Below are 22,502 nucleotides of genomic sequence, written 5' to 3' on the forward strand. Positions count from 1 at the left end.
TTTTCACATTTACTTTTAATGTAGTCTCAAGTTTTAAGGTCCTTGCGTCTTTCCTCCCAACCTAGCCCACTACTCTAGAACGCTGTTCAGGTGGCATAAGAGTCAGAGTGCATGAATACATTTAAATAATCTATTCCAGCAATTGAGAAAATGTTAAGAAAATTATTCTTGACTTAAGTATCAAAGTTTTAAAAAAAGTTTTAAAAATTAAAATTAAAGTTTCAAGACTAGCGATATAGTTCAGTTAGTACTTTGTCTTATCTAAAACGCATGAAGTCCATCCAACAACAACAACAACAACAAAAACCTAGTACCAGGCATGAAAAGTCTCCTTATGAGTTGTTGGTTAAAGGAGTTCAAGAAACTCTCAAAATAAGCTGGGTGGTGGTGGCACACACCTTTAACCCAACACTCAGGAGGCAGAGGCAGGTGGACCTCTGTGAGTTTGAGATCAGCCTGGTCTACAGAGTGAATTTTAGAACAGCTAGAGAAACCCTGAGAATTAGTCCTCAAAGTACTAGAAGGTGCTAAATAAGTTGCCAAGGGAAAAAAACAATCAATAGTCCTACCTAGCTGATACCTAAGAAACACAACAACACCGAATATGGCAAGATATTTCCAAAGGTGCAGTAGCAGCACTTACATCCTAAGAGCTAAACAGCAGCTGTCTAACTATATATGCATGCATGCATGTGACAATAATAAAGAAATGAAAATGTTAAAGAAAAATAATGTACTCTCAATTTTTAAGGTCCTTGCTTCTTTCCTCCCAACCTAGCCTACTACTCTAGAAACACTGTGCAGGTGTTTAAGAGTCAGGGTGAATGAATATACTGGTATAATCTATTTCAGCAATTGATAAAATGCTAAGAAAATCATTCTTGATTTAAAAATTAAAGCTTCAAGACTAGAAATATAGCTCAGGCCTCAAATTCAGGTAGCACAAAGTCTGAGCCCTAGGAACTCAGAAACTAGGGATATGGAGGGAGGGGAAGGGGACAGTAGAAGAGGAACAAGATATGGCACTAAGGGACTGAAGATGATCAAAATGTATAAATGTGAAATGTAATAATGAAATCCAGTATGTGTTGATGTCCATGACTCCTGTAATACCATTCAATGCCAAGGGTCTAGACCGCCAACTGGAACCATGTGGGTATCTGAAGGCCACGCTGCCATTGAAGTCATGCTGACCTAAGTGGTTTATGCTGCCACCTAGGGCCAAGATGACATCGAAGTCCAGGCTACTGCTGATGACTATGTCTGGGTTCATGGTCCTACTACAGCCAGGGTCTGTGTCAATTTTTGTGGTCAGTGGTGCTTACAAAGGCCACACAGATGCCCAGGGTCTATGCCATATCCTGTGGCCAGGCTAAAGTCTAAGGGCCATACCTCTGCCAGGGCCACACCCACACCTGGGGCCATGGTATTTTCTGGGCCAGGGTTGCTGCCAAGGGCCATGTCTGAGCCCATGGCACTACCACAGCCAGGGTCTGTGGTGATGTTGATGGCTCCTGATACATTGAAGGTCATGCCGATGCCAGGGGTCTGGGCTCTGACCTGGAGTCATGTTGGTGCCTGAGGGCCATGCCAGTATAAGTGGTCTACACTGCCACCTGGGGCCATGATGACACTCAAGCCTGGGTTCATGGTTCTACCACAGTTGGGTTCTGTGTTGATGTCCATGACCTATGGCACCACCAAAGGCCACATGGATGCCCAGGGTCTATGTCGCAACCTGTGGCCATGTTGGTGTCAAAGGGCAGTACTGTGATATCTATCCATGGCCTTTGTTACCACAGGGGATAATAGGAACCATGCATGTTTAAATCCAAGGGTTGTGTTGAGATGGCCCCACCTGCCCAATGGGAGAGCTAGGCCCTTGCACTTAGGAGAGAGAGCCTCACCTATCACCATAGATGTAGGAGATCTGACTCTGCCCCTTGCCTAAAGGGGTGGTCCTGTTGACTGGGACCAACCAGGTCAGCTACTATGCAGACCCACATCCTCAGCATTGGGTTGCGCCCCCCCCAACATCTACCCTATCTATATAACCTGCTGGAATGCATGAAGGAACTGGTCCTGCAGAATGATAACCATGGGATCTCCATGACTCTGAGCAACAGCAGGTTATCTAAGAGGAGTTATGGTGAGGGCCCAGGGATGATGGTGTGCCAGAAGCCACAGGCCTTAAACCAGATGAATCACCCACTGCAATGAACATTTTGTGGGTGGGCTGATTAGACAAAAGATTATACTGCATGACACAGTGCAGCTCCTGATGCCACTAAGATGAATGAAAAGGTGATGGAAAGATGAAGATCAATGTGATTTTTTTCTTTTAAGTTAATTTTTGGGTGGTACAAGTTAGATATGGAGGGACTGGGAAGTGAGCAGAATTGGAGTGCATGATGTGAAACTCCCAAAGAATCAATAAAGAATTATGTTAACATAAACATAAATAAGAATGTAATAAAAGTCAAGCTAAACTATGATATAATTTAAATCATATAATCTACCCTAGAGGTTTGTACAAATTACATTTGAAGTATAATTAAACCAAATAATATATTCTAATTAAAATTTTGTAGCAAAGCAAAATAAACAAATTTTACCTTAAGTAAAAACTAGGAGCTAAGGAAATGTTTGCCCCTTTCAAAAAAAGTCTTAGTTATAAAAGAAGCCCAGGAAAAAAAAAAAAAGCCCAGGAGGCATAAACATGAATGTATAAGATTTCTCCATTTCTCATCATTTATGCAAATGAAATAAATGAATAAAAATAGGCAAGTCCTTTGTTGGGAAGAGTTTCATCAGGAAAGGTTGAGAAATGAAAGATGGTAACAGAGAGTCAAAAAACTCAAAATACATTATTTACATGTATATTAGAAACAAAAATTTTAAAAGGCCAAATCTTCAATTTTATTTTCTGGCTAGAGCTGTATATAGAAAGGCCATACTCTGTTAGTTACTTCCCCTTTATTTGTATCCTTGAGTACCAGGAACACAACTGGTACACAAACATAAATGTAAGTAAAACATCCACACACATAATTTTTTTAAGAATTTACTTCTAGGGGACTGGAGAGATGGCTCAGCAGTTAAGAGTGCTGGTTCAATTCCTAGCACCCACATGGAAGCTAACAACTGTCTATAACTCCAGTTCCAGGGAATCTGACACTCTCAGAGACATACATGCAGACAAAACACCAATGCATGTAAAACAAAAATAAATAATTTAAAAGAAATTTATTTCTAAGCACAGGTAGGAGAACCACAAAAATTCCACATTCAGAACACATAAGGCATGGTCTAGAATCAAGCACTTAATCACTAATCTATCATAGTATCCCTGACAGTGGCTTGCTGAGAACTTTATCCTGGTACCACTATTAAGCCTGTTTAATTCTTTTAAAGATACTGATAAAGTATCTGGAAAATATAATTTTTCTTCAATTTTTGCCCACCCTCTTTTCCAGATACTGGCCAAAAGCCTAAGCATGCTTTTCTAGATGCTTTGGGCTTTCTTACTCTTCTCTGAAGGTACCCCTCCCCTTATTCCATGCAGCTGCTTTTCAACCTCTACTGCAAAATGAATGGCTTTCTTTCTCCTCCACCTCCCTCCTCCCAGTAGCTGCCAAGATCTTCAGCTTGTTTGTTGTTTCTCTGTTCCAGTTCTAACTGCCCTCCAGCTAAAGAAAACAAAGTATTCCTCCCTAAGGTAATTCAACTGGTTCTTCCAAATTTTAATCACAACATAGACTACCTTTACCCACTAGTTTGTTGTTGGTTTTGAGACAAGGTTTCTTTGTATCTTTGGAGCCTGTCCTTGCATTCACTCTGTAGACCAGGCTGGCCTAGAACTCACATAGATCCGCCAGTCTCTGTCTCCCAAATGCTTGGATTAAAGGGATTAAAGCCGTGTGCCACCACTGCCCAGCTTTACCCAATGTTTTAATCTAGCAATACTGGACTGAACTGGCCCTTGATTTTAAAACTGAAAAGAAAATACAAATTAATATATAAGCAGCTCATGAAAACACCCCATGAGTATATGAAACTGGAGTGAAGTTCTCTAGGTTAAATGTTGACTTACCCCCTTAGCTACCGATACAACAGCCTAGAAAAATTAAAATACAGTTACCCTTACTTCCCAAGCTATCCATTCTGCTGCATGCTTACACTTACACCTTCAGTCACTGTTCCTTGATTGTCTTGCCCTTCTTCATCATCATCTTCGTCATCTGCTTCTCCTTTCTGAACAAATTCATTTCTTGTTCGAAGGTACAGATCCCAGAGTTTACAAGCAGCTTTATATTCAGGGGAATCTGGCTATACATTAGCAAAGAGAAGGGAACATTACTATTTAAAAAAAATTTATTTATTGCTATTTTATGCATATTGGTGTTTTGCCATGGGTGTCAAGTCCCCTGAATCTGAAGTTACAGACAGTAGTGAACTGCCATGTGGGTGCTGGGAATTGAACCCAGGGCCTCTCTGGAAGAGCAGCCAGTGCTCTTAACCACTGAGCCATCTCTCCAGCCCCAGGGCATTACTTTGATCAGTAATTGCTAGTTTTAAAGAATCCTATTCAACAGAGACCAGTAGTTTGTGGAAAATTTGAAAATGCAATTACTGTAATTACTTCAAAATTCTTAGAATTAGAAGATATTCAGAACTTAATCTAATTTCTAAAAAAAATAATGTACATGCATTTTAAAGGCATTCTGAAATAAATTTATAGACACTTGAGGCAGAAGATAAATGACTTGCTAACTTAAAATTAATAAGAAAGTCAATATAAAGACTTGTTATAAAAGAGAAGTAACTGATGAAATTATTACTATTTTACAACAGACTAAGAGCAAATTTCAAAAAACTAAACTACCTAAATATACAAAAGCATCAAAAGGCTTTAAAGAAATGAAGATGGGAGGAAAATTAAATAGCGATGGTAGTTTGAAAGAAAACAGCTACCCCAGGTTCACAGGGAATGGCATTATTGGAAGTGTGGCCTTGTTGTAGGAAGCCTGTCTTTGGAGGTGAGATTTGAGGTTTCAGATGCTCAAGCCAGGCCCAATGTCACGCTCTCTTCCTGCTGCCTGCTGATCCAGATGTAGGACTCTCAGCTACCTCTCCAGCACCATGTCTGCCTGTTCCTTACCATGCTTCTTGCCAAGACAATAATGGACTAAAACTCTGAACTGTACACCAGGCCCAATTAAATGTTTTCCTTTATAAGAGTTGCCATGATGGATGAGGGAGGGGGACAGAATAAGTCAAAACTAAAATCATCAGGAAAATGTTTAATAGCGGGTGGTGGTGGTACATACCAGTACTCAGGAGGCAGAGGTAGATGGATCTCTGTGAGTTTGAGGTCAGCCTGGTCTACAAAGGGAATTCCAGGACAGCGGGCTGTTATACAGAGAAACTCTGTCTCAAAAAACCACAAATAAATAAAAACATATTCATCAAACAGACTACAAAAATTTGAGGCTGTGGTTGTTCAAAAGTAGAATGCATTTTAAGTAGGATTCAACCCACAGCATTTCAAAAATGAAGTTTAAAACATAGTGTAAAAAGATATTTGAAAACTAATTTAAAAACAATATTCAAAATATTTTTTGATTTCCAAGTATAAAAATACAAAAGCAATAAGAGAAAAACAGGTAAAATATCTGAGCAATTCATGAAAGAGATGAAGCAAAAATGGGGAAAAAAAGCACATGAATGATATCTCTTTACTAATAAAAGAAATGCAAGCCAGTAATACCTGTAACACAAGTTTGAGACCAGCAAGTCTTGGATACACGTTGAGACCTTGTCTCAACAAAACAAAAAATTCCCCCATCCAATTATACAAAAATCAAAACAATAAAATAAGACAGAAAAACCTACTACTTATCTGAATGTTTGCTAAATATTAAACATCTATCTGGGTGTTGCAGTTAAGAATACCGACTGCTTTTACAAAGGACCAGATTTGGTTCCAAGCATTCCTAAAATAGCTCACAACCATCTGGAACTTGTTTTGGAGGCCCCCATGCTCCCTTCTGGCCTCTAAAGACATTACACAAATATGATGCACTTAGATACATACACGTAAAACATGCACACACATTATATGTATGTAAGACATGTAAGATAAATAATACATAATATAAAGTATATCTTTCCTAAGCATATATGAAAATATATACAGGTTATCTTTTTAAATCAATTATTGGGCATGGTGGCATACACCTACAATCCTATTTTGAAGACAGAAGCAAGAGGATCAGAAGCTCAAGGTCAGCCTATACCTATATAATTCTATCAAATTAAATAAATAAAATTTAAAATTGGAAAGATTAAAAAAAACATACAATTATAAAAATAGATGCTATCCAGATCTGATGCTCTTACCTTATAATAGGCCTTTGCATTGTTAAAAAGCAACTGGAAGTCTGCAGTCAACAGGTTCACATCATCATACTCTTCCATTTTCAGTTTCTGTTGGATCTTCATCAAGTCAATGGGCTGAGAAACCACTTCATAATAGTCTGGTTGATTTCTGTTGTAATTTAATATCTTTTAATGACACTAATCCAAAGCATGTAAAAAGTTTAATTTCACAACTATTTGTGTAATATCTAACACACCAAGAAACAAATCCACCAAGGAACTCTCCCTCGTTACTAGAGCTAAAAGGAAAAAGGAAAGCAAGGTGCAGATGTGTTCTCTTCAAAATATATATTAATCATACAAAAAAAAAATCTAAGTCAACATCAATGACGAATTTTATATGCTAAATATCTAAGGGTAAAAGTACCAGAATCAACCTATGACAAGGGTATCTTCTATGAAAATGACTTACATTTTCTGGTTCCCAAAGTAGCTCAAAACAAAATTCAAAGTTCTTTATAAAAATTACACAACAAACCAAGTGTTTGGCACACACTTTTAAACCCAGCACGTGGGAGGCAGAGACAGGTAGATCTCTGTGTGCTTGAGGTCAGCCTGATCTACAGAGTGAGTCCCAAGACAGCTGGAGCTACATAGTGAGACCCTGTCTCAAATGAAACAAAAAATTACAAAAAGGGTTTTCTTTCCTCAATTAGTGACCACAGAACCTTTTCTTGTCATGTGCTTCAAATCAACTAATAAAGATGCAAAGGAGAAAGATGCTTAACAGATGTGAAGGAACAGAGGCTATGTCCAAACACAGTGTTATAGGAATTATAAACACAAAATTCAGATAGTGAGGCTAGGGATGTAACTCCATGGCAGGATGCTTGCCTAGCATGAGCATGGCCCTGGGTTCAATCCTCAACAATACCAAAGTGGGAGAAAAAAGATGGAAAAACATAGAATAGTGATAGCAGTTACATCCTTAGAAGGAGAGACAGAAAGGGACATATAAAGGCAATTATAAGATGCTAAAAGTTAAGATAATTTCTTGGGATTCATGGATATTAACATTCTTTCTGGCTTTTTTCTAAAGTAGTTCCACAAAGCAAGCAAACCTAAAAATGATCTGAGTGATTACTTTCTCAATTTCCCAAAAGGTTTATGCAGTTCCCTTTTGGATGTATAACAAAAAAGTCAATACATTCAAAAAATGTCATGGTCATTAGGGCTTCACCTTTTTTGAGAACTTGGCAAACACCTTGCAGTCATTCTTCCAGCATGATTATTTGCCTTTTTTAAATGCTTAACTATGTCATCAGCAAGATGTTAAACAGGTAAGGATGCTTAAGTTCAGTCCCCTAAATAGTGGGGGGAGAACCACCTCCTCCAAGTTGTCCTCTAACCTCCAAACATGTACACTTGTTTGAATGAACACACAAAATATGTAAGTGCAAAAAAATTGTATTTTAATTTTCAGAACAACCTGAGGAACTTATTTTTCAAACCAGTAGAGTAAACTGACATATGTTTGAGTGCTAATTTTCTATAATCAAGGGACTACTTCTCAAAACCATGAAACAAACTTTGATACAATACCAGTTTATCTGTTGGCCCTATTTATATTCTGTCAGCTATTTCAAATTTGTCCCTCACAGCAAAAAACCAAACAAACAAAATGACTACAGACTAGTTATTTTCTAAAACATTACTCAATTGGAGTGTTCTTCTAGTTTCCTGTTGAAAATTTAGCCATGTTCTTTATAGGACAGAGTTCAGCAGAGGCAGGTGATATGGCAGTAGCTCACTCTATCTTATGATGGCACATGGTTTTGTCTTCTGCTATTACTCTGATAAGGTTTTCTTTGATCATGGCAGTATCTGCCAGGCTTCTCTACTGTTTCATTTGTATTTTATTAAGATGGAAGATGTCATTCTGTAAATACGTTTCTCATACTGGTTAATGACTAAAGCACTGTTGGCCAATAGGAAAGCAAGATAGGCGGGACTAAGAGACTAGGCGGATTCAAGGAAGTAGTAGGAAGGAGTCAACATGGAGAGACTGGAGAACAGAGCTCCGGGCCCACTCCCTGGTAAGATGAGACCACGTGAAAATACTTAGATTAATAGAAATGAGTTAATACTTAAGACAGAGCTAGCCTATAAGAAACTAGTACCTGGCCAACAGCATTATATCAAATACAGCATTATATCAAATACAGTATTATATCAAATACAGGGTCTCTGTGTGTTATTTGGAGCTGGCGCGGCAGTGGTACTCGTACCAATATGGCACTGCAACATGGCTAATAAGAACTTCCACTTAAAATTTAACAAAAACTTAAAAAAGGGTTTTAGAAACAAAAGAACAGAGACAAGGAAGTCTTCTTACTAACAGCATTTTTTTGGGTTGGACTCTTGTTTGAGACAAGCAAAGAATTCCGAGGCTCCTTTCAGGGAGGTTTCCTGACTCAACATAGCGGCAAAAAACACACGGCTTTAAAGAAGCACTGCTAACAATTTATTGGTGTGTACGAGAGCTGGCAATGGCAGTGACCACATCTCCAAGCAGGCAACATGCTGCTGGATGGCAGCGTAGACCAAGGCAGTCAGCACAGCTCTCAGTGCTGGCAGTAAAGGTACCAGCCGCCATCTGGGATAAGACCGCGGCTAACACAGAGCTATGACTTTCATTTTAGCAATGTTGTTGTTTACCTGATAAAAGACTCGTGGCCAGAAAAAGATAAAAATTTACAGTAAAGACAGATTCACATTAAGAAAAAGGTTTACAGTGTGTTCTAAAATATATGTAGGCTTGGGAGAGAAAAGGAATAAAATGGTTTTAAAAAGACAGAGAGGAGCTGGGTGTGGTGGCACACGTCTTTAATCCCAGCACTTGGGAGAGGCAAGCAGATCTCTGTGATTGCAAAGTAAACCTGGTATGCAGAGTAAATTCCAGGACAGATAAAAGTTACAAAGAGAAACCCTGCCTCAAAAACTAATTAATAAAAGAAACACGTAATAGTAAAAAAGCCACGAAAGGTGAAGAGAATATGGATACTGTATGGCATTATATTGTCTTTATATCGTTTGACTGCTGAGGAAAGAACTGTTAAAAGAAATACTGCTGGATTAATTCAATTTATATATTTTAGCTTTGACTTCAAAATTTAAGTCTAAGGACAAGTTACTGGGGAAAAGGATTTCTATCTTTGTTTCCATAGAAAATGAAAGCTGTGGATTCCTTCCAGACTAATGTGGTTTGATCAAGCCAGACACCCTGAAACAGTTCCTGGTGATCCAACATTCAAAACAGCTGGGACAAAGCAGCCTTGAAGACTGCAGCCAAGATTATCTGTGGCTTCTTAGGATCCCCTTAACAGCGCCCCTTACCAGCAGGAAGCAGTTTGGAAAGAATGACGCCCAAATTCTCAAATAATAAATGTTTGTTTTCATTTAAATGGGCTTGGTTATAAATGGTTAGTGACCACAACCAATCATTTTAAAGGTAAAAAGGGGATTATGGTATAGCTATGAATACTTTGTTTTGGAATGGATTTTCATTTATTGATACAATTTAAGGTCAATTTTGTGATATGTATATTTCTCCTCTTGTTTAATTATTGTGTTTATATAGCTCATTTAAATATAATATATAACAGTATAGATTATAGTTACCTATGATAGTCAAAACTTAGAGTTAAGTTACTTAGGTTTTCAAGATGTATTTGAGATGGATAGGCATTCTTTAAACCTTTCAAAGACCTACAGAATATGGCATTTAAAATGGTTTAGAGTTTTTCTTAACAGTGAAGCACAACTGCTCCTGACAATACCACCTTCATCAGAAAGGAAGATGGACATTGAAGAAATGCGTTATGAAGTTTACTTCCAATATGGCAAGACTAGCCATTTGGGCAAAATACTGCTCTTGTTCGACTTTATGCTGTATAAACTGGACATGCAGGGCCCACAGAAAAGTGACTGTTGATTCAAGATGGACATTGCTACAGAATTCCTTTTTCATAGAAGAGTCTGCCAGACAGACTGCAGGACACAGAGAAAAGTGACTGACAAACTGCCAATACAAGAAAATAGTTTAAAGTTTCCTGCTTTGCTGAAGAATCTGCCAGACACACTATGGCCTATGGGCTGAAGATGGAAGGTTACAGAAGAACTTCGGGTGACTGACCAGGCAGTGAGTTGTATCTGTCATTTCTAGAGTTTATATACTATCCTTCTGTGGTCTTTGAAGGAGTTGAAGGCAGATAGTTACGATTATAGTTTTCCTTAGTTAGGATTAAAGATAAGTTACATATAGGACTTCAGACTCACAAAGATAGAATAGATGATGGAATATTTTCTTAAATCTTACTAAATGTTGTTACTAAATATTGTTAACTGTGATTCTATTTGATAACTGTTGTGTGACATATTTTGCTATGTTAAGGTTAAAACCCTTCTTTTTATTTTAGACAGAAAAGAGGAGATGATGGGAGATGTCATTCTGTAAATATGTTTCTCATACTGGTTAATGAATAAAGCACTGTTGGCCAATAGGAAAGCACGAAAGGCGGGACTAAGAGACAAGGAAGATTAGAAGAAGTAGTTAGAAGGAGTCAGCATGTAGAGACTGGAGAGAACAGAGGTCCGGGCCCACTCCCCGGTAAGATGAGACCACGTGGAAATACTTAGATTAATAGAAATGGGTTAATACTTAGGACAGAGCTAGCCAATAAGAAACAAGTAACTGACCAATAGAATTATATCAAATACAGAGTCTCTGTGTGTTATTTGGGGCTGGCACCGTGGTGGGTCTGATCGGCGGGAAAAACCCTACTTGTTACAGTTTTGTCTTCTGCTATTACTCTGATAAGGTGTTCTTTGATCATGGCAGTATCTGCCAGGCTTCTCTACTGTTTCATTTGTATTTTATTAGGAGATACCTTCAGAAAGCCCATTCCTAGTCATACTTTTAACTTACTCGTTATTTTCACATGGATTCCTGAGTTCCTACAATAGGAAATGGGCTGGACTATTATGATAACAACAATTATTGTTTTTGAGACAAGGTCTCAACTATTTAGCCCTGGTTCCTAAAATCTCACTACATAGGCCAGGCTGGCCTAGAATTCAGAGATCACTGCCTCTCAATGTTACCACACATGGCTTATGTTAATGTCAAACTACTTCAATATCTGGTCTGTGGGTGTCCTTTTAAGGTAGCTTCTATATTTTATTTTCATTTTTCTTGTTTTGAGACAAGGTCTCACTATATAGTCTAAGCTGACCTAGAACTTGCTATGTAGTTCAGGCAGGCATCCCAATCATGATCTACCTGCCCCAGTCTCCTGAATGATTGGAAGATAAGCAAGAATCATCACACTCAGCTTGAAGTATTTATTTCCTATGATCTTCTAAAATGTCATCACTTTCCATGTACTTATTTCCTGGCACCATACAATTCTCCAGTATCATCCCTGTTCCTGCTATGAAAATTAGGTATTCTTTAAGAAATTCAGAAACTTTCCAATGCTAAGTAGTACTGAAAAAATAAAATGTCGTCTCATTTCTACTGGGGTGTTGCTAATTTCATGTTGTCTCAATGTAAGACTAGGGAATATAGATATGCTTATAAATAAATATACTTGTAAATAGCTGTGCACCTCCATATATTTGAAACCATGAATCCTGCCAGGTGGTGATGGTGCATGTCTTTAATCCCAGTACTTAGAGACAAGTGGATCTCTTTGAATTTGAGGCCTGCCTGGTCTACAAAGTAAGTTCCAGGATAGCCAGGGCTGTTACACACAGAAACCCTATCTTGAAAAAGGAAGGAAGGGAGGAAGGAAGGAAGGCGAATTCTAATCCAAGAAAGAACTCAATCCAGTTTTCTTTACTCATTTTCCCATTTTCAAGTATTGAGAAACCTACTCAATGTACTGATATATATGACTGCTCTCTTTACATAATAAATTCTTACTGCTGTCCTATCTCCAACCCACAAAGCTCTAACCCTGCTTGGAGCTGGAACTCCATCTGTGCTGGGCTACACACCCTGTGGACCTTCTTTACACCTCACTCAGCTCCCACAAGACAGATCTCTACTAGCACTCTTCTTTCAAACACAGTTATTCTCATTGTTCTTCCACTTAGGTTCAACACTCTGTGTTACAAAAGCTCAACACAAAACTCCTGTAGAGTTCCATCTCTTGTCTTCCCTTACAGACACTTATTTTGTTCAACCTTACCTAGTAGCTTCTAAACTTAATGAACTGTTAAGGAAGGAAAGAATGAGAATTAAACTTAGCTTTCAGAGACTCATATCAAGTACTTTTGAGTCTAATAAAATATAAAATAAAATGCTGGGACTGGAGATAGCTCAGCAGTTAAAAGTGCTTCCAGCTCTTCTAGAGGAATACTGTTTAGTTACCAGCATCCCTGTCAGGTGGCTTATATCCATGGGTAACAAAAAAGGATTGGTCTAATACTGATACAGCTGGGTGGTATTGAAGGACTTTCCCAGAATAAGCAAAGATCTTGATAATTTGAATTCCAAGATGGCTCTTTTCATTTGGGCCAACAGTTTATTCTTTCTTGCTAATGTTGGACCAAAATAGCCTATCAGGCTTGTAGGTAGACAACATCTGTAAACAACTGAGGATCCACTAAGGACATGTCCCTAAAGAGGTAAGCAAGAAAGTGCTTAACAAAAAATTTTAGAATTACCACATTGACAAAAAAAGAAAAAAAAAGATGGATCATGAGATACAATATACACAAAACAGGGATCCTTTACTTTCAAAATGCATAGCGTTTCACTAAAATCAAACATATACAATGGTATAAAAGGGTTGGGAATATGCCTCAGGCTTAAAAGTATTTGCCCACTATGTACAAAGCCCTGAGTTCATTCACCAGTACTGCAAAAACAAACAAACAACAAAACAAAAGCTATATCCAAACTCAATAACACAGTGGGTTTGTTTTTGTTTTTGTTTTTTTTTTTTTTTTTTTGAAACTGGGTTTCTCTGTATTGTTTTGGAGCCTGTCCTGGAATTAGCTCTGTAGACCAGGCTGGCCTCAAACTCACAGAGATTCGCCTGCTGGGACTAAAGGGGTGAGCCACCAATGCCCGGCTAACACAGTGTTTTTATAAACTCATCACAGGCATATGCAAACAAAACTTAACATAAATAGTCCTGTGTAGTGCACATTCTTTTGTAACAGCTTTTCTCCTTCTATAATACTTTAGGGCACCTTGACATAATATGACTACAAAGAACAGACAAGGATCAATTCATGTTTAAACCAGAACATTAAGAAACAACTAACCTTGATGTGTAGGACTTGCTAGCTACTCCAAAGCCACTCTCCCTCCTTCAAGGATAATAGCAATTGAATCTACAGACCATATTCCCCAGCACTACTGCAGTTATGTTCCAGCCAACACAAAAGCTAAGGTGTGCCATGCTCAGCTCACACCCATTATGTAGCCTTCTTTTCCCTGCCATCTGAGGGTAGTTATAGGGAATCATCTTGGATCATGATGATACCCCAAAGACAAAAGAACAAGGACACACAGTACTTGGTCCCTGAAGACTTTGCTGAACAGGTCTTCTAATACAAAAGAAATTTCTCTTTTGTTTCAGCCACTGTTACAAGGAATCAAACCTTAATAAAGTCTAAAGTTACTGAAATAAAGTCTCAAAAAGATTTTCACAGCCAGGTGTGGTGGTGGCTCATATCTGTAACCCCAGCACTCGTGAGACTGAGACATAAACCTTGAGGAAACATACAGAGTTGCTTAGGCACAGGGTTGACATCTTCAAAACAGCAAGGTAACAGCACTCCAGCTTCTAAAGTCTGCATCTGCACTTCTCAGTACTAGTGGGCTGATAAAAGGCAGCAAGCAGAGGGGCATACATTTTTCTTTAATGTTTTATTTCTAATGCTGTGTACATGTATCCATGTGCAGGTTTATGCACGTGAATGCAGTGCCCATGGCGGTCAGAAAAGGAAGTCAGATCCCCTGGAACTGAAGTTGCCAGACATGGGCCCTCTGAAGAGTAGTACACTTTCTTAATCCCCAAACTACCTCTCCAGGTCCTAGGTCATACCTTCTCTATAAAGGGTTTTATGTACACCAGTTCAATGTTCCTTTATGTAACATAATGGTTAGGAACACAGCATCATAGAATAATAGGAGTTTGAACTCAATCTTTCAGAACTTGTGGAAGTTCCTAAAAAACATTATGTAACATGTATAGAGAATGCATAGCACTCAGACAAGCAAAATGACTCAGTGCTAAAGGCCCTTGCCACCAAGCCTAACAATCCAAGTTCAATCCTTGGGACCTACAGGGTAGAAGGCAAAATATCAATCAACACAACTTCTCCATATGCATAATGTTGTATACACACATGCACACAAATAATAAATACATATCTTGGTGAATAAGACAGAAATTAAGATAGAATAAAAAGACTAAATTGAATGCCAGACTTAAACCATTCCTTATGAAGGAAAACTCAATTACCAAACACTTTGCCTGTAAACCCTGTGTCAAATCCTCCCACTGTGTAAGTGTTCCCAACTCACCTCCTCTTTGGTGCCCTAATGAACAGCTCACAGAGGAGTCTGCCCTGTTCATCCTTATAGTCTCGGATGGTGTTATAGAGTTCATGGCACACAGCAATCTACACAAAGGAAGAAAAGAAAAAAAAAAAATAATCGAAAAGTCAACAAAATCCAACGAAGGCCTAAGGATTATCAATAATTCTTCAAAAAAAAAAAAAAAAAAAATCTCCATAAAAGAAGAACAGGGAAGAAAAAGAAAAACCCTCAAATTACCCAGTGGGATCCCAAGTCTGAAATATGGTTACAGGATATACTCTTTAAAATACTGTTTGGGAGGCAGAAGATAGCTCTATTTTAAGGCCAACCAAGTCTACACAGTAACCTGCAGGCCAGCCAGGGCTATATAGTAAGAACCTGTCTCAAAACACCAAAATAAATATATGAATAAACAAAAAAAATACTTTTAGGTTTTTGAAACTCTTATTAGATGTGGGGGACACATATCTAATAAGGGGACACACATCTAATAAGGAGTTTGTTTATATTCACTTGTTTGTATTACACACTGAATTCAAGACACTCCATGAGAAAATGGAGCTAGCCTCATATAACCATATCTCAACGGCCTAAACAGTGCTCACCACATGACAGGCACACAATGTTTGTTGAATGAATATATAACACACAAAACACTGACATTTTCATTTCAAAAACATTATACTATTACTGTTAAGACGTATGGCTAAATACACTTTTCATAAGAGAAATAAACCAGATGGAAAAGAAAGCTACGCAGCTCAGCTGCTTCAGAGGAAGTATAGGCAAACCATGGGAAAGCAGGCAGAGACCACAGAGATTCGTTACTCACAGGATCTACAGTTGGAAGATTAGATAGTCTTCTCCTTTTCCTGCTCGGGCCTGGTGTGGGCACAGAATGGTGCCCATCGTCAAAGTCCCCACTGACACTGCTGGAAGGGGAGGTAGCTCTTCTTCTCTTGGAACCCATGGAATCCAACTTCTTCTATAAGAAATAATTAGCCAAGTGCTTATGTTTAATCTTCAACAATGTCAACAAACTCTCAGCTAGGCATTTATCTCGAAATTTCTGGCTCATTTAAGACAGTTTATTCCAGAGGGATTTAACTAGCTCTACATTCTTTTGTTAAGTCCTGGACTTCAATGTTTTTAGCTTTTTACTTATCAGAGTGCTACATTATCAAGCTCTGATTGGGCAAATTTAGCATAAGTATATACACATTTATATGTCAATAATTCTAAATTACTCAACCACTTCTTGCCCCAGATTTCCTGGAATGGGGCTTCCATTTTTTTTTTAATTTTATTTTTGATGTATATGGGTATTATGTATCTGTACATATGTGTGCCTGATGCCAGAGGAAGCCAGAAGAGGGCATCAGATGTGCAACTGGTTGTGAGCTGCCAAGTAGGTGTGGGGAAATGAACCTACGTCCTCTGGAAGAACAGCCAGCATTCTTAACCACTAGGCCATCTATCCAGTGCTCCATTGTGTGGTCTTTAACAGTGTACTGGAAAACACTGATCTCCAAGACCCTGAGGCAGCCAAGTAAGCAGGAGGTAACAAAGGCTCTATGGTCATTACAAAAGATTAGCAGCTTCTTCTGATTTCCTGTATGTCTTATATCCATTAACTAAGTGGGCCACAGTGTGGACAACAAAACTAAGAAGCAGTACCTAAGGCCATTGCAAAAGGGGTAGTGCAGTAGACTTTCTAGCACTGTACAAGTACCCTAGAAATGAATTCTCCACTTAAAGCAGAATTCATTAAAAAAACAAAACAAAAAAAAAAAAAAAAAAACCTGTGAGACAATGTAATTTTTGATCTGGGGAGAACTAGCAATCTGTGTTCTGTCCTGATGTACACTATTCTCACAGATTGTGAAAATGGCTTTAAGCCTCACTAGATGATCTGTAAGAACATGTTATATACATGGGCTCTTATGTACTTGTGTGGACATTTGGGAAGCACATAAACATTTGCTCTTGGCTTTAGGCTGACATTTGTTTTTTGTTTGCTGGCTTTTGGTTATTTCTTATTGTTATTTGCAGTAGTAGGTAGGAACTTTATGTAGGCCTCACACAAGATAGGAAAGCACTCTAACACTAAGCAATCTCTAATCCAGAAGAGAAAGAGAGACAGAGAGTGTGTGTGTGTGCATGCGTGTGTGCACCTCAGGTTGATATTAGATGTCTTCCTTTAACACTGTCCAAGAATGCCTTGTCAATGAGTGCCTGAAACCTACCTGTCTCTGCCCCTTCAGTGAGGGGCTGTGGACATTACAACCACATATGACTTTTAGGTGGGTGCTAGGGATCTAAACTCAGATCCTCATGCTTGCACAGCAAGTACTTTACCCACTAAGATATCTCCCAAGCCCTCAAGACACTATTCTTTGCTGGGTATGGTAGTGCATGCCTTTAATTCCAGCACTTGAGAAGCAAGGTAGAAGTAGGCAGATCTCTGTATGTTCAAGGCCAGCTTTGGATATTGGGTTCTAGGCCAGCTAGGGCTACATAGTGTCTTAAGTAAAAAGAACAAAAGAAAAGAAACTATTCTTAACAAACATATACACATTTGGCTACAATGTAAGAAATGCAACCACTGGAATAACTTACTACAGTTAAAGGGTACAGACCCGGGAAGTCTTATAATGGTTATATAATTTAACAGCAGTATCAAATGGTGCATTGTAATTTCAAAGAACTTTTCTAAAGCTAAAAGTTTACAACAGACCTGGTTTCACTCAACACTTGGTTACTACAGGGAGAAAAATTGAGGATCTCCAGGAAACAGAAAGCAAGAACAAAAAACAAAACAAAAAATCCCTTAAGCCTACCTGTTGCTTTGAGCTAAAATCCACACATTGTTTAAAACAATCTACATTGATCATGTTCCTTCCTCTAGGCTTTGGTTTGTTACCAGGAATATTAGTTTGATATTGACTAAAAGTGGTTAAAAGTTTTAAAAACTTGGGCCCAAAATACCCTGGTCCTGTTGTTGTTTACTATATAAAAGACTGCTACCTGGCCACAATTCCACAAGTTAATGAAATTAAGGACTAATCCTTGGAATCACTGATAAACACAGAGGGATTCAGATAGGGAGAATTACAAAACTTCAGAAGGTTGGAAGGGAAAGGGAAAGAATGACAGAAACAGAAAAGGATGAAGATGATCAGTAATTTACCAGCTTTACCAGAGCACAACCAGCGCCTCGAAAAGCCAATCTCCTCATTATGTCTGAAGGCCAAATGAAGCCAGTGAGAGAAGGTAGGGTTTTATTAAGTGCTTATTCAGTTAGTTTATTCAGAACTGAAAGAGAAGAACAAGGCAGAGAAAAGAGAAATAAGAGTATAAATGAGTACAAACAGACAGAAAACATAACATTTGAATAGAGTTGCTAAAGAAAAAGAAACAGGCATATCAGTTCCCAGGTGCACCTGACATTTCTTCCATTTAAAAACCAAATGCTTTCACATGCTTAGAAATGTCTCACTGAGTTTCACCTTTACTCACATGAAATGACTGTCAATCCCAGGAAGGAAGCATGCCTGCCCAAGTGCCCCCTAGTCAATAAGAGCAGAGTTCAATCACAGAGCTGGAATGGAGAGTGAACACATGTGGGAGGCTCACATGTGACACCAAGTGTTGGCAAGCTGGAACAAACCAAGAACGGCTCATGAGAGCAAACTCTACAAAATTCTTCCTCCCCTCCACCCAAGTGTCAGAGAAAAACATTTCTTTCCAAAAGTTCTATCTGCACTGCAAACACACAGCATTTAAGTTTAGCAGGGCTTTACGAAGTCTTCAATTATTTTAGCAGTTCAAAATGACTGCTTTTTATAATGCACTGGAAAGCAAATGACAAAAAACGTAAATTATTAGTACTGAGTATGTTGCAGTTTTAGATGATAAAATAGTCACAATCCTTTAATGATCATTACGCTTTCAAAAGACAAGAAAAAGATGCATGGGAAGGATGGTCTTCACATTTTCTTATCCAAAGTGTACATGCAGTGTGGAAGAGACAATGGGTCTGCACCAGGAGTCCCAGACCTTCTACCTCTAATTGTCTGTTTGATACCACCCAAATCACAACTTCTCAGATCTATTTCTTCATGTTTAAATGAAAGTAAGAACTAGGCAAATAGCTAAGTTAGAAGAGTGGTTGCCTAGGAGGTGGGGGCCCAACATTCAATCCCCAGCACCACATGGAACTGGGCATGGTGGTGCACACATGTAATACAAGCACTGAGGTGGAGCCAGAAGCCAGAGGTGGAGCCAGTTCAAGGTCGCCTCAAAACAAAACAAAACAAGGGGCTGGAGAGATGACTCAACGGTTAAGAGCACTGGCTGATCTTCCTTAGAGACCTCAGGTTCAATTCCCAGCAGCTCATACCTGTCTGTAACTCCAAGATCTGACATCCTCACACAGACATACATGCAGGCAAAATACCAATACAAATGAAATGAAAGTAAACTATTTAAAAACAAAATAAATGAAAACAGTAAAGTGCACCTACACCCTCTGATAGTGAAGAAACAACATAGATTAAATACTTTGAACTTTCAAAGCATAACTCTTTAGTTCCCTAGGCACAAGAACTGGGTCCTCTTTATTTTTGCAGCCCCATCCTATAAAAGTGCTGCAAATAAGATAAATGTAATGAAAATGCATGAGATGTTTAAAGCAAAAGTTTGTGTGATTCAAAAACAGTCTCTAAGCATCACTTCATTATCTATTTACAAGCAGAAAATAAGAGATTCTGGAGTTTTAATTCTAGATGTTAGAATGCCTTATTTACAGTAAAAAATTCAAGAGTCTTACAATGCTTGTAGACACTTCCATTGGACAATAAATACTTGAGTGGTTTGGGGAGATAGCAAAGTGAAAGTGCCTGCCAAGCAAGCACGAGGGCCTGAGTTCAGATCACCAGCACCCACATGTAAGTTAGGCACAGCTGTTGGGACCTCTGACCCCAGCACTAGGGGAGCAGGAAGAGGAGTAAAGACAGGAGGATCACTAGGTTTTGCTGACAGCTAGCCAAATCAGCAGGCCCCATGTCTAATGAAAGACCTTATCTTAAAAATTAAGACCTGGAGAGATGGCTCAGAGGTTAAGAGCACTGGCTGCTCTTCTAGAAGATTTGGATTAGATTTCTAGCGCCTACATGAGAACTAAAACCATCCAGTTCCAGGGGCCCCTCTTCTAGTTTCTTCAGGCACCAGGCACACACATGGTACACAGCCATACACAGAGGCATAAAATACACATAAAACAAAAATGAACAGACCTCAACATAAACAAAAGTGGAAAGCAATAGAGGAAGACAATGCCATGGGCTTCTACCCTGTATATACACATGCACACATATACAAAGTAAGTTAAAAAAAAAAGTACCTAAAAATGTGTAGCTGTGCAAGTAGCTAGTATAAGTAAAATATCTGACAACTTACTACCTTTTAGTATTCTGGTATTTTTAGTATTTTTTTTTTTAGTAATATTTAGTATTATAACACACACTTAAAACAAAAAAAAATCTTGGTTAAGAAGATAACTCAAAGACCAAAAAAAGCAAGTAATTATAATCATACTTCCTACAGGAAAACCACCCTTTAATATTTATGCCTCAGTTGTCTTTTATTGGTATTTTCTTTCTTGGTTTTTTTTTTTTTTTTTTTGCAACAAGGTCTCATACATTCCTAACTAGTGTTGAACTCAGAACTCTAATTTCTGCGCCTCCTGCCTCCTACTCATGCTAAATGCTCGGATTACAATCATATGCCACCATGCTCAATTTTAAGCAGTGTTGAGGAACTGAACCTAGTGCTTCACACGTATACCAGACAAGCACTCTACCAACTGAACTCCAATCCAACCCAACTACCTTTTCCATAAACAAAGTGATAGAAACCATATATTTTGCAACTGTGTTCTAACTTACAGAAGCTACCAACTCAGCATCCTTCTCAATGACTGATGTCCTAATTATGATCACAGATACTATCTGAGCTATGTTTTATATTCCAATGGAAAAGTCATCCCTTCTTCCATTCCCACTTTACTGTTACTGTTTTGATCCCAAACATTTCTTCAAAATACACTATCCCTCACTCCCTTCACCCTCCAGTAGTGGCACTGTAAATGCGGCATTCAGGAGAGGAGGCAGGAGAATATGAGCTTAAAATCAACCTGGCAACAAAGTAAGGCCAGGTCAAAGAGAAAAGAGGATACTGTCTAATCATTCATTTGGTATGTTAAAGACTACTAAAGCAAAAGCTATCTTCTTTAACCTCTTTAACCAAGTCCAACATGCTTCTGAATTATATTTGGGAAAAGGAACACTAATAAATGAGGGAGAGAAAGACACTTATAACCACTTTTTTTTTTTTTTTTTAATTTTTACCCGCAAAAGGTCTCACTATGTAACCTAAGCTGGACTGAAACTTGCCCTCCTCCTGTCTCGACCTCCTAAGGGCTGGAACAATATGTGTGTTCTACTGTGCCTGACTGTAAAGTCATTTTTGAAAAGTTTGGATTAAGATAGCTTGAACCAACATAAACTTCTACAGTTACTCCTAGAATTTCTATATCCACTTTATTGTGTATTTGTCATTTGTTTTCCAGGAATTTTGTATTTTTGCCTCCCCTTTCAAATCAAACATTTTAACAGTAAGACACTTCTTTTCCAGAAAGTAAAAAACTCTGAGGCGGAAAATATTTTTAAAACCAGAAAATACAGTTTAAAAAAAAAAAAAACCCGATTCGTCGTGACGTTGTAGATGAGAAGCTGAAGTACCAAACCTCTAAATAAATGTCTCGCCGACAAAAATATTCGGTTTGGGCAGTCACAAGGAAATGGGGGAAAAAAAATACAACCAAAAACTCATTAGGGGGAATTTTTTGCCACACAAAAAAGGAGGCCTTGAGAGGCGGAGGAAAAGAAGAGTGTGCCCGACCTGTCACTGGCTCTGCGGGCTAAAGGAACGTTGACAGCTTTGTAGCCGCCCGCCCGGCGACCGGCGGGAAAGAGCAGCGTGGGGAGTGGGGGCCCGGTCCGCCTTTGTCCCGACCGGCCGGCAGGTGCGGCCGGACCGGCTGCCGGGCCTGTCCCGAGGCCCGCGGCCATGCCGTGCCCCGCCCCGCCCCGCGCCCAGCCCGACCAGCGCGTCCGCACCGCGGGGCGGGGCCTCCGCCGCGGCTCTAGCCCGCCCGGGCCGACACAAAGGCCCGGCGGCTGGCCGAGAAGGAGCGGCCCCGCCCGCCCCGGGCCCGGCCTTACCGCGCCGCTCCGCCGCTTGCAGCCCCGGCCGCGGTCCCTGACCGCCGCGCCCCGCCCCGTGGCCGCCACGGCTGCTATTGCTCCTCTGGGCCGCGGCCGCTGCCGTCGCTCCGGCACCCGCCGCCCTTACCGCCCTCACCCCTCCCAGTGCTGCCGTAAACCCAACCCGTGGCCTCCAAGCGATGCCGACTCCGTGCGACGGGGCGTGCGCGCGC

General features: G+C 39.4%; 1 protein-coding gene across 49 annotated transcripts in view; it reads right to left on the minus strand.

Annotated features, from left to right (window-relative positions):
* The window catches only part of Pbrm1 (polybromo 1), a 95,794-nt gene extending 73,359 nt beyond the window's left edge, over positions 1–22,435 (minus strand). For 20 of the 49 annotated variants that reach the window (XM_051204716.1, XM_051204717.1, XM_051204686.1 and 17 more), the window contains exons 1-7: positions 22,288–22,434; positions 18,521–18,660; positions 18,192–18,316; positions 15,834–15,986; positions 14,987–15,084; positions 6,403–6,550; positions 4,186–4,329 (exon numbers count right to left, since the gene is read on the minus strand). In XM_051204716.1, coding sequence (XP_051060673.1) covers positions 4,186–4,329; positions 6,403–6,550; positions 14,987–15,084; positions 15,834–15,986; positions 18,192–18,239 — 591 coding nt within the window. In that variant the 5' untranslated portion in view covers positions 18,240–18,316; positions 18,521–18,660; positions 22,288–22,434. Of the gene's footprint in view, positions 1–4,179; positions 4,330–6,402; positions 6,551–14,986; positions 15,085–15,833; positions 15,987–18,191; positions 18,317–18,520; positions 18,661–21,964; positions 22,118–22,287 lie in introns of those variants that run through there. The other 29 variants (XM_051204683.1, XM_051204698.1, XM_051204676.1 and 26 more) reach the window with 11 other exon arrangements.
* Between the last annotated feature and the right edge of the window lie 67 nt (positions 22,436–22,502).

This window comes from Phodopus roborovskii, unplaced genomic scaffold (assembly GCF_943737965.1).
Source record: "Phodopus roborovskii unplaced genomic scaffold, PHOROB, whole genome shotgun sequence".
In the NCBI taxonomy this organism is placed as follows: domain Eukaryota; kingdom Metazoa; phylum Chordata; class Mammalia; order Rodentia; family Cricetidae; genus Phodopus; species Phodopus roborovskii.